General features: G+C 57.9%; 1 protein-coding gene across 2 annotated transcripts; it reads right to left on the bottom strand.

Annotated features, from left to right (window-relative positions):
* Window positions 1–1,945: 1,945 nt before the first annotated feature.
* On the bottom strand, window positions 1,946–10,807 carry SPARC (secreted protein acidic and cysteine rich). Of its 2 annotated transcripts, none has more exons than XM_082771847.1 (10): window positions 10,725–10,807; window positions 5,686–5,755; window positions 5,389–5,439; window positions 5,018–5,102; window positions 4,471–4,592; window positions 4,152–4,272; window positions 3,912–4,045; window positions 3,525–3,673; window positions 2,880–3,028; window positions 1,946–2,724 (listed from the first exon to the last, which is right to left on the bottom strand). In XM_082771847.1, exons 2-10 carry the CDS (start codon window positions 5,740–5,742, stop codon window positions 2,696–2,698), a joined length of 897 nt encoding a protein of 298 aa, XP_082627973.1. In that variant the 5' UTR covers window positions 5,743–5,755; window positions 10,725–10,807; the 3' UTR covers window positions 1,946–2,695. The 2 variants fall into 2 exon arrangements, with proteins under 2 accessions (XP_082627973.1, XP_082627974.1); XM_082771848.1 differs by having other exon boundaries at window positions 5,389–5,436; window positions 10,725–10,767.
* Window positions 10,808–11,438: the final 631 nt, after the last annotated feature.

Below are 11,438 nucleotides of genomic sequence, written 5' to 3'. Positions count from 1 at the left end.
ACTGCAGCACTCGAGACAAATTGCATACATCTGCCAGGCTGCCTTTGGATCCAGCACTCGCTGTGATTTTTCTATTTTCCCTTTTCAAGTTTGCAAACCATGTCCTCAGTCAGCACTGACCACAGGGAGATTTTCCACTTGGAAAGTACAGTCGAGTTTCTTTACTGCTGAGCAGGCACTGAAAGGCTCAATTTCGGCTATAACAGGGCAGGGGCTGTTCTCTTCCACCCTGCTGACCGTCTAGGTCTGAAATCTTAAAAAAGGCCAACTTATTCCTCGAGTCCTGATGTAACCCCGTGCATGGCGTTTGCCCCGAGGCAGTGAAATTCCAGCGACTCCGTGCTCCAGGCTGTGACCCTGTTAGGGTTAGGAGCAGCCCAGCTGCAACCTCCTGATGCTCCCTCAAAGCCAGGGCAGCTGCGCTGTAATTCCACGGAGCTGGGCCCTTGGGGCTCTGCCAGACAGGAGTATGTCCCCTTGGATGGGACACAGCTTTGGAATGGGATCCCTTTGCCTTCCCAGCTGGTCCCTGCCGGTCACCCTGTGTTCCCTCAGCTGAATCCCTGCTGGTGTGTGGGACTCGTGGGCAGCACAGTGGGATGAGCCCTGGGGCTTGTGGTAGGGGCTCTTTGTGTGCCTGCCTGCTCAGCACCTTTCACCTAACCCCTCTTGGTATCAGCTTTCCCAAACCACACACGAGAGCAGTGTGAGGACCTGTGCCTGCTGCCGCCGTGACCCCATCTGCCTGAATTGCTCCAGCTCCTTCCCCATCCCAGCCATCACATTCGCCATCCGATCCCCCATAGCTGAGCACCCTGAGCTGTGGGATGTCAGTGCAGGCCCCCAAATCCCTCCTGGCACCTATGGCCATGTCCTCACGAGCAAGAGCCCCTTCCGAGGGGTGCAGCAGCTGGCAAACACACAGCCAGGAGGAGCCCTGCCTCAGTTTCCGCATCATGTGCATGGCTAGCAGGACTGCACAGCTTGTTCCAAGCCGTATTCTCTTTCCAGCTCAACTATTTGGTAATGATTTAGCACCCCCCAAAGTCCTCTGTTGCCGTTACACTCTGCAAAGTGCTTCTCTGGTGCTGCAGCACGTTACGGCCGTGTGGCTCCTGTGCTCCTGCACGGCAGCACCGACACACGGCGGGTACCCATGGTCCGTGCAGCCCTTCCCAAATGGCCCCAGCCAATCTTCCCTCCTGAGCCACATTTTTTCACATTAATGCCTTTTTGGTGATGGTTAATTTGAGGCAACTAAGCATTCACCATAGGCATTGAAATTCCTGATGAAGACCCTCAATATTTGGTGGCTTTGGGGTCATGGAGGTGAGCCCTGGGACCGGAGCCCAAAGCACCAGGTCATCGTGTCTGTGCCACCCATGTGAGACCCTCCCCGTGGTTGGGGTGGGAAGGAACAGAGGGACATCGCAGGCTCGTTTAGTGTCAGTGTTTCAAATCAGTACTTTTTATTACAGAGACTCATCAGGTTGCTCACACTGTGGCAAGAATTTAATAATATAAGGCACAGGGAACATTCAGAGGTAAACAAAACAAAACCAAAAAAAAAAGATATCTCAGCCTGTGAGACTTAACCACCCCTTCGCTCCTTTCAGGACACTTTCTACAAAGCAAAATCCAAATAACTTCTCCCTTCCCTCCCGCCCATCCTTTAACCCAAAAACCCACAGCAGGAAAAAGCACCGCGTCGCGCGTGCGCCAAGCACGCCCCTCCGAGCAGAAACGTCCCCTGCGAGCCCAGCACAGCTTCCCTGGGAGAACAGGGCTGGAATTTAAGAGCAACCGAGGCAGAGGTGGGCACCGTCACCTGGGGAGCCAAGGGCTTGGTCTCCGGGACAGCAGAACGGCACCAGCGGGGTCAGCCGCGAGCACCCCACATCTCCCCTTGCAGCAGAGAGAACACAAGAGCAGTACAGTCATCGAGTAATGGTAAAGCACGTAGCACTTTCAAACCTTTATTTCTTGAGGGGATTTTACAGGATGGGATGACTTTGTTGCATTCGTTTTCTTTTTTCTTTCTTTCTTTTTTTTTTTCTTTTTCTTGTGCATTTTCCTGTTTGTTTCTTGAATTAGCCCTTTTTTATTTATTTATTTTTTTTTTTGGTGCCCAATGATCGTTAAATTCAAGCCCTGGGAATGCTATTAGAAAACAACTCAGAACAAAATCCTGCCTTTCTATGCCTTCCTCACCCCTCTCCATCCCCCCCCTCTACCACGAGCTGGGTGACCACAACATCACCCGCCCCGAAAGCCCCCTCTGCCTACATCCCGTGTGCTCTGAGGCTCGGGCAGTGAATCAGCTGAGACCTTTTGTGTCCGTGCCGCGTGTCCGAGGACGTGCTGTTAGTAAGGAGATAACAGGAGTCGGTCCGAGGGCGGATCCAGAGCGGGTATTTCATCCAGGAACGGGGTCGGTCAATCATAAAGGCACGTCGAGGGGGGGAGAGAGGGCTGGTGAGAGCAGGTGGAAAGAGCCAGGCGGGTAATCTAGTGGTAACGGGTTAGGCTGTGAAGGGCTGTTACTTCTCTTAGCACCGATACTACATACGTTTAGACCTATATTAGCACCTTGTTCCCGTGGAAAACGAAACGAAACGAAAAGCGGTTCGAAAACCGAAGGAAGTGGGAAGGTTAAAACGAGACAAAGTTGGCAGCGGAGCAGGAAGCTGGGGGTTTAGATCACAAGATCCTTGTCTATGTCCTCTGTGGAAGGAAAAGAGAGAGACGTGGTTAGGGGATGGGCGCTGCCGGGGTCACTCCCGCATCCCCCTCCCCTGCTCCCCGCCACCCAGGGCCATTGCTGCATCCCTGGGGGGGAAATTTTTGGGTGTCCCCGGCCCGGGCGGGCAGATACTCACGCTCCTTAATGCCGAAGCAGCTGGCCCACTCCTCCAGGGCGATGTACTTGTCGTTGTCCAGGTCGCAGGCCTCGAAGAAGCGGGTGGTGCAGTGCTCCATGGGGATGAGGGGGGCGCGCAGCGGGGCCAGCTCGGTGTGGGACAGGTACCTGCCGGGGACACCCAGGGTCAGCACCCCAGCTCTGGTCTGAGCTGCTCTCCCAGTATCCCACCAGTAGCCCAGTATCCCTCCCAGTATCCACCAGTAGGCATACTGGAGGTTAAGGATGGGGTCTGCCCTTGCATCAGGCTGCGTTAATCACAAAATAGCCAGGGGCTGGGGGTCCTCCCGGGGGGCTGTGTGCTTGGTCATCACCATACCCACACCCAGCTCTAAGCCAGCAGCTGCTGCTTCAGCTGTTGCAGTTATCCCCGTGGCCTTGGGATGAAGATATTTTAGGGAACTCTCATCTGATGGTAAATCTGAGAAGACACAAACTGCATCCAAGGGCGACGGGAGCAGCCAGGGCTGGGGGACGCCCCTCTTTCTGCACAAGAGCTCCCCTCCCATCTCCTGGGCTCCTGCTGCCCCCAAACCACCCTGGTTGTGCCACCTGGGCAAGAAAGGGACCTGGTGGGGCTCCATCCTGCCCTGCCAATGCTCACCCGTCAATGGGGTGCTGGTCCAGCTGCCCGAACTGCCAGTGCACGGGGAAGATGTACATGTTGTAGTTCTTCTCGAAGTCGCGGGCCAGCAGCTCCACGGTGTGGTCGCCAGCCTCCAGGCGCTTCTCGTTCTCGTGGATCTTCTTCACCTGCCGTGGGAGAGCCGTGTGAGGGGCAGGGGGACACAAAAGGACCCTGGGGGGCTTCGCATGGGGTGCCCATGGGTCGCTCTGCAGGGCTGTGAGCGAGAGATCCCCGGGAGCACAGAGGGAGCCTGAAGGACCCGGGGCTGGGTTTGGTGTTTGGGAGCCAGAAAGTCTCCGCGCAGGGGTTTTGGTGCACGTGGACGTGCCCAGGAGCTGCTGGGCTCCTGCCCCAAGCCCTCACCTTGAGCTTCTGCTTCTCGGTCAGCAGGTTGTTGTCCTCGTCGCGCTCGTACAGGGTGATCAGCACGTTCTTCAGCCAGTCCCGCATGCGCAGGGGGAACTCGGTCAGCTCCGTGTCCAGGCAGGCGGGGATGACTGCAAGCCAGACACTGCGCTCAGCACCAGCATCCTGCCACCCCGCCTAAACCTCAGCCTGTGTGCAAGGGGAGCCGTGCTCCCCGAAGGGAACAGCTCCACTTACATTTGCAGGGCCCAATGTAGTCCAGGTGCAGCTTGTGCCCCTTCTTGGTTCCCTCCAGGGTGCACTTGGTGGCGAAGAAATGGCAGGAGGAGTCGTAGGTCTTGTTGTCGGTGCCGCAGACCTGCGTGGGACGGGGAGGTGCTGTGTGAGGGGCATGTGAGTCCTGGCAGTGCCCCCAAAAGAGGAGTTTAACTTGTTCCCCAGGAGAGAAAACATCTCTTTGGTCAGAAAACAGCTCCTGCCACCCTGGCTCTGCCCAGCTCTGGAGCCAGCGGTGTCCCAGCAGGGTCCCTCCCCGTCACCCAGCCCCTGCCCTCACCTTCTCGAAGACTCCGGAGGTGGCCGGGCAGCTGGAGGGGTCCTGGCACACGCACATGGGCGAGTTGTTGTCGTCCACCTCGCACACCTTGCCGTGCTTGCAGTGGTGGTTCTGGCAGGGGTCTGGGAGAAGACAGGGGGCAAGGTCAGGGGGTGCCCCATCCCCACCTTCCGTGAGCTGGCCTCATCCTGGGGCTCCCAGCACAGAGGGAGGCAGAGACAGAGACTGCCCCGAGCATCCCTCCCTGCATGGGGAAGATGTGAGGGTGCCCAGGAGCCCACATTAGCCCTCGGACTATTCCTGGGCTCCTTTCTGTGGCCACACATTGCAATAGCTTTGCTGTGCTATGGAGAATCAAGTTCTGGAAGAAATCCTGTACCTCTCTGGCGTTTAAATGTGCATCTCTGTTGGCACTGTGCTCATCCTGCACCCTTCCCAAAGGAGCCCCTCACTTTTTGGGGTGCCCAAAGGTCCCCCACCCATGGAAGGGATGGTGTCTCTGCCTGCCAGAAGGGAAAAGCTGCAGGGCAGGGGAAAAGCGACTCACTCTCTGCGACGATCTCCTCTACATCCTCTGTGGGTTCCTCGAACTCCCCCACCTCCACCTGGACGGGGTTTGCCCCCACAGGCTCCTGCAAAAGAGGAGAGTGCGTGTGCGCCGGGGTGCGCAGAGCTCAGCCCTGGCAGCCCCAAAGTGCTGCTGCTCCCCCAGGCCTTGGGGATGCTTTGGAAGAGCTGATGGGTGAGCTTCTTCCAGAGAATAATTGATATTTGGAGGAAGAAACCCAAGAAGCACTGCTGGTTGCCACCACGGGGGCTTCCCAGAGCACCAGAACGGGAGGTGTCCGAGCCCGTTGCTCTCCCCAGGGCGGTGGGTGCCACGAGGAGGGGATGTTGAGGAGGAGCAGGGCCACCTACCTCTGTGGTGGGGTCCTCGATGACCTCCGTCTCATCGGGCAGGGCCTCCTGCTGCGGGGGAAAAGGACTGTGAGCTGGGTGCCTTGGGGACAATGGCCCTGCTGCGGTGACATCCCAGGGCCACCCTTGGGTTTCCTCCCCCCCACTTCCCCATCCCATGGGGGCCATGCAAGAGGGTGAGGCTGCTTTGTGCTTCCTACAGGGCTCCTGGTTTTATTCATTGGGAAAGAAAACCCCCAGCAGATCCATCGGGTGTTGGATACGTCCCCACGAGGCTCTGCTGGCTCCCCTACTCACCGGAGCTGCCAGGGCTTTGCCTGCCAGGCAGAGAAGGAAGAAAATCCAGGCTCTCATCTTTCAGCAAACCCTGAATAAAGGAGAGGAAGAGGAGGGATGAGGAAGGAGGTCACTCAGCTCTGGGCTGAGCTCACAGTGGCGGTCAGACACGCAGAGAAGGTTTTCTCCATTTCCTGCCTTGTCTGGTCAACGCTGCAGCCCCACATGATGGCTTTTCTAGCCAAAACCTTAAGCCAAAAGTTGTTTCCAAGGCAAATTCTTTTGATTTTGCAACATGGGAAGATGGGGGTGAGAGGCTTTCCAGGATCTATTAGGAAAACTGCAGTCAAAATGGCAGTTCCCCTTCCCTTCATACGAGCTGTTTTGGCCAAAAAAAAAGTCATGTTAGAAGCCCCTGATACGAGTCCCAGGTACAGGCAATGAATCTCTCCACCATTTTATTTGTCACTCAGAGGAAAAATGGAGGTGGAAAAGGGAAAAGAGGGACAGAAAGACAGGGAGACTGTCAGCGTGAGAATTAAATCCCTTAGAAAACCGCTTCCTACATGGACACACGTCTGTAGGGGTGGCAGGGAGCAGGCTTCCATCTCCGGCACCCCCAGATGTGGGGGTTTCTAATACACTTTTCCCTTTCCTGCTCAGAGCTGAGGGTCCCCAGACAGGCTTGGAGGGCACCAGGACACCTCAGGATCGTATCCTGCTGGGGGATGAGCTCCAAGAGGAGGGGGAGGACTTTGCACCCTCCAGATCGGGGCTGTTTCAGGGACGAGCAAGCAGCCCAGCTACCCCAGGCTGCGATGCGAGCCAGGAGGAGAGCTGCAGCTGGCGAAACCACCCCGTGTGCGTGCGTCCCCCCCCTGGTTCCTGTTTGGCAGGATGGAGCCCTTCTGTGCCAGGGCAGCGAGGAGCTCAGCTGGGTGCTTAATATGCCAGCAGCATCCCTGCCAGCCGGGGGAGCGGGCCACCAGCTCCCTTCCGCCCTCAGGGAGAGCAAAACTCCCCCCGGCAGAGCTCTGTCCTCCTGCCAAGGCTCCCCCTGCTCCCTTCCGCTCGTCCTCCTCCTCTCCACCTGCAGGGACGGGGACGGGAGGGTGGGTGGCTTCTCTGGGACAGACGGTGCTGGGTAAGGTGCTCCAAGCATCCTTTTGCATCCTCTCCGTGTGGGATGGCCTCTGGGTGTAAAATGTGACAAATGCCACCCTGCTGGGGTATTTGGTACCTAGTTTAGCCATGTTCAGCCAGGCAGAGGCTGAAATCCTCCTTCCAGCCTCGCAGCATCACCCAGACCAGGCTCACCCTGGGATGTCGGGCGGCTGGGAGCACGGGGCTGGTGGGGACGGCTGCTGGGGGGGATGTGGGATGTGTGGGGATGGAGGATGGAGCCTGTTTGCTCCCAGTCGGTACACATCATCCCTTCCCCTCGCCTTTCTCTGCTCTGGCAGCTGCTGCGAGCCTCCTGGTGTTTGCCAGGAGCTGCGCTGAGATCACTGGCTCTTCCCTCCTGGTGAGGTGGCTATTTGGGGGCAGGGAGGGGAGGTGGAAAAGTACTGAATCCGGCCATTTCCTCCTTCCCTGCCATCCCCTGGCTTGTAAAGGTTTCTCCTGGGCTTCTCCCAAGGGGCTTGTTTGCCTTGGAAGAGGTTCTGAGGTTCGGTGGTGCTCGGTGGGCAGAAACACGGCAGAGCCCAGCCGGGAGCAGAGGGCAGGGCATGGGCACAGGGAAGGTGGCATTAAGGAGAGCCCAACCCCAGACCGAGGCCCTCTCAGATCATTTCCCCCAGGCCCCAAAACACCTAAGTTTCCAAGTCTGCGTGCAGCGAGCCGGGCTCAGAGAATGCCATGCCAGGAGCCAGCAGACAGCTGGAGCTGCTGGTGTTGTGTTTGGAGGAAGAAGGAGCACGAAAGAGTCTGAGCAAACAAGCCTGCAGCGCCGTCTCATGCCAGAGATAGGAAAATAAGTTTATTTGAAAAACAACATCCTCCTGGAGGCTGTGCGCGGAGGACATTGCCCTGTCTGTGAGACCCTGGCTGCTTTGCAAGGACACAGCCTTTCCTGAATGTCCGGTGGCCAAAAATCCTGAACTAACAGCTCAGGAGCCCTGCAAGCAGCGTTGCTCCAGCAGAGCAAGTGGCTGCTGCGGGTCTCCCTCCCTGCCATGGTCCTGCCGTCCAAGAGGATGCTACCTGCCAACAGGTACCAGCAGGAGCCAGGGCTTTCTAAGACACTGGAAGCCTGCACACCCTGGGCACAGAGAGGGCTGCTGAGCATGCCGGGCAGAAAGCACACGGGGATGTCAGAGGCACACTGTACCCAAACCAAACTCCAGCTAAAATTGAGAGAAGCCCCCTCAGCACTTAACGGCTGCCCCCAGCTCACCCCAGGACAGTGGATGTGCAGCCCGGCCAATGCTTGACCCCACTTGCACCCTAAGTGGGGACTTCAGCTCCCACTCGCTGTGTAAACACGGTCTAGTGGCTCTTACAAATGCCTCTCGATGGGTCCCTTTGGTCCCTTTTGTCCCCTCCAGCCCAGCCCGGGTGCCTTGGTGGGTGGAGGTGGGCAAGGGCCGGGCAGCGCAGCCTCTGGAGGAGGCTCCTTGGAGGGAGCAGCGTGGCCCATGTGGCACTGGCCCTAGCCAGGGTTGCATAAGCCCCACGGATGCCACGTTAGCGTGGGGAGGAGCCTCTCCTGGCCCCTCTGCCAGCTCCTCCCCGAGGCTGCTGCGATGCACAGGACAACCCCGGCAGCCTCTGCTGCTGCCTGGCCCCCTACCTCCAGCACCAGGGGCAGGAGTGGGCAATGGAAGGGCAAAAAAACCCTCACGCCTCGCTGGCAGGGTGGTGACAAAGTGTGGCCACCGCAGGGACACGAGGCGAGGGCTGTGAGCCCACCACCCAGCCCTGGGCTCGCTGTGCAAGCAGGACCCTCTGAGCTTTACCTCGCCAACCGATTTAGGTTGGAAATCTGGTCTGAAAGATGAGTTGTGTGTGCCAGAACCCAGAAAGCTCCCCGCAGCTCCCTGCCTGCATGGCACTGCAGCCTGTGCGAGGTCCCAGGGGACCACCGCTGTCCCTGCCACCTGCAGGGTCCCCCTGCGCTCACATCAAGTGTTTGGGGTCACAGAGCTGAGTGGGTTTGGCTGGGAGAGAAAATTCCCTACAGCTCATGCACACAGGACAAATTCTGCCCACTCCATCTTTCCATGCAGCCACTGGGGATATCCGCACCCTGTCAGCCCATGGACCTGGCAAAGAGTGACTTGAGCTGCTGTGATGGCACTTACACATGCACCAGGTCTTTACAGAGCTTACTAACAAAGTGGTGAGAGCCCTTGTACTGGTGGAGCTGTGCGCTGGCTCGAAGCTCTCCCAGTTTGCCCAGGCTGCAAACTGCACCCAGAATGGGAAGCAGTTCAATCAGTGCCAGAAGTGCATGGATGAGAGCGGGCTGCAAGTATGGGGATACCCTGCAGAATGCAGCCAGAAGGGGAGATGATAACGCATTTTGCTGCCCTGCCTGTGCCGCTGCTTTTGTTCCCTCTGGCCGTGGGGCAGTGCCAAAAGGAGCCGGGATGCTCGTGTGCCAGCTGCAAGCGGGTCCCTCGGGCTCCCGGGGCAAGCTGAAAGCTGATCTCCCACCGAGGCACGGCTCCACAAAGCGGAGAGCAAAAAAAAAATCCTTCTGCTAAATGCACTGCAGAAATGCAAACCATCTTCAAAGCATTCCCAGCACTCGCCCCGCCACAGCCGCTCCAGCGATAACAGCCCCGACATCCATCCGAGCAGAGGACCCAGAGAGGGTTTCCATGGGAGCCGACATTCCACCGGGGCTGAGTCATGGAAGCCGTAGAGGGGAAGGAGGGGCTTGCAAAAAAGTTTGAAAAGTTTATTTCTGCTCTTCCCCCTCCCGTCAACACCCGCATCCCTGCTCCTGCCTATGTGGCAGACAATAGCCTGGCTCTAACAGCTGCGCGGGGCGCGACAGCCTCTTATTTCCACTTAAAAACTTCCCTGGTCTGCCCTCCCGAGCTGCTGTGATTTATTTTTGTCCCTGGGGTGGGGAAGAAGATTTTTTGGGCTCTTGCACGGTGGCGTCGATCGAGCACCCGGAGTGCTGGCGACCTCCCCGGTGCCCCCGAATTCCCTCCGATGTGAAAGGGGAGCCTCGGTGGGAGCCGAGCCCCCTCCCTGTGAGGTTTCCTTCCCTCGGCTGGACAGCAGAGCAGAGATTTCTTACAGGGGGGACACAAAGAGCAGGGTTTGGCTGCCTGCACGTCACCAAGGCCAGCTGCTGCCTTTAAAGGAAGCGAGCCCTCGGCTCCTCTGCCTGGCTCCAGAGCCGTGTCCAACTGATCCCAAGTTATTGCACTTAAAAAAAAAAAAAAAAAAAAAGCCAAAAAAAAAGAGCTTTGTTCCTCCTCTCCTGTCTCTCTGTTTCCACCAGCTATCAGCTGGAGTTGAGCAAATCAGGGAACGGGACCTGAAATGGGTTCGGTCTGCCTGGAACAAAAAGCCGAGTGTCTTTTTTTTTCTCTTTTCGCAGGAAAAATGAGAGCGGCTGCGCTGAGATAAAGCTGACAACCCTTTTGTTCTTCCCCTAGGTATTCTGGTGAGTAAAATGTCACCTGCCAGCACACCCGGGGCTGTGCATGGTGGGGACGGGTTTGTAACCAGATCGGGTTTGCCGTGCAGGATGCGCCAGGACTTCGGTCTAGCGCATCTCCCTAAGGAAACAACCCCAAAAGCCAGAGGGGAAAATGGGAGAAGGGAGAACAATTGAAGCTCTATGGCCAGGTGACCCCAAAGCGTTAAAGCTGGCGATGTGGCGGTGAAATAGAGTAACAGGTTAGGAGCTGGGAAGCTGCAAAGAGGAGCAAGAGAAGGAGGTAGGAAGGGTCCCCGAAGGCTCCGCGCGGGGTGGGAGGCACGGGGCGAGCAGTGCTGGGGTGGGAGGGCTGCAGGGCTGGGGTCCCTGCAAGGATCCCCGCGAGCAGGAGCTGCAGCAGCACGAAGGAGACCGAGAAGGGCTCCGGCCATACCTCGCAGTCCTGGCAGCAGGGCTGAGGAAACTTCAGGCGCTGGGGAGGGCTGGAGGAATCTGTGGGTTTTAGAAGGAGGCAGGAGGAAGGCGAAGGGTGGGCTGGGTTTCCTGCTGCCTCTCCTCCTCCTCCTCCTCCTCCTCCTCGCTATCTTTCCAAATCAGTCTCTTCCTCTGCCTCTCTCCCTGGTGGGCTGTCCTCACCCGCCTCCCGGCTCTGAGCCCAAAATACAGGCAGGGACACGGCCCTGGTGCCGAGGGCAGACCAGAGGAATCAAGCGGGGCTGCCGTCAAAGGGGTCCTGCAGGGATTGGGACCCCCCCGACCTCTCCCCTGCACTGCTGCAATGAGATTTTTGGGGCTCTGGCTCTGGCACCGGAGGGCAGGGAGGACAACCACGTCCCTCCTTGGTTTGTGCAGCTCCTGGCACCACGGCCTGCTGCAGTTAAACCCTTAAATGCTGTCATTTTGCTACGGTTTGCTCTCTGAGCTGGTGTTTTCCACCCTCAGGAGGACGCAGAGGAAGGGAGAAGAGACGTTGCTCCCTTCTCCTAACGCTGCTGCCCTCTGGGGCTGCCTTGTGGGAAGGGAGAGGAAAGAATGATCCCCGTTTTCCAGAGTGCGGAGAGGGATGACGTCTGAAATAGCTCCCGGTGGGCAGGGAAGAGCTTGGCTTGGAGGAAAGCTCCTCAGCACTCTGCTCTCTGCCGTGATT

The sequence above is a fragment of the Aythya marila genome, assembly GCF_965140915.1.
Source record: "Aythya marila genome assembly, chromosome: 14".
NCBI classification, from domain to species: domain Eukaryota; kingdom Metazoa; phylum Chordata; class Aves; order Anseriformes; family Anatidae; genus Aythya; species Aythya marila.
Note: the sequence above shows the minus strand (reverse complement) of the source record. Positions and strands in the feature narration are given on the sequence as shown.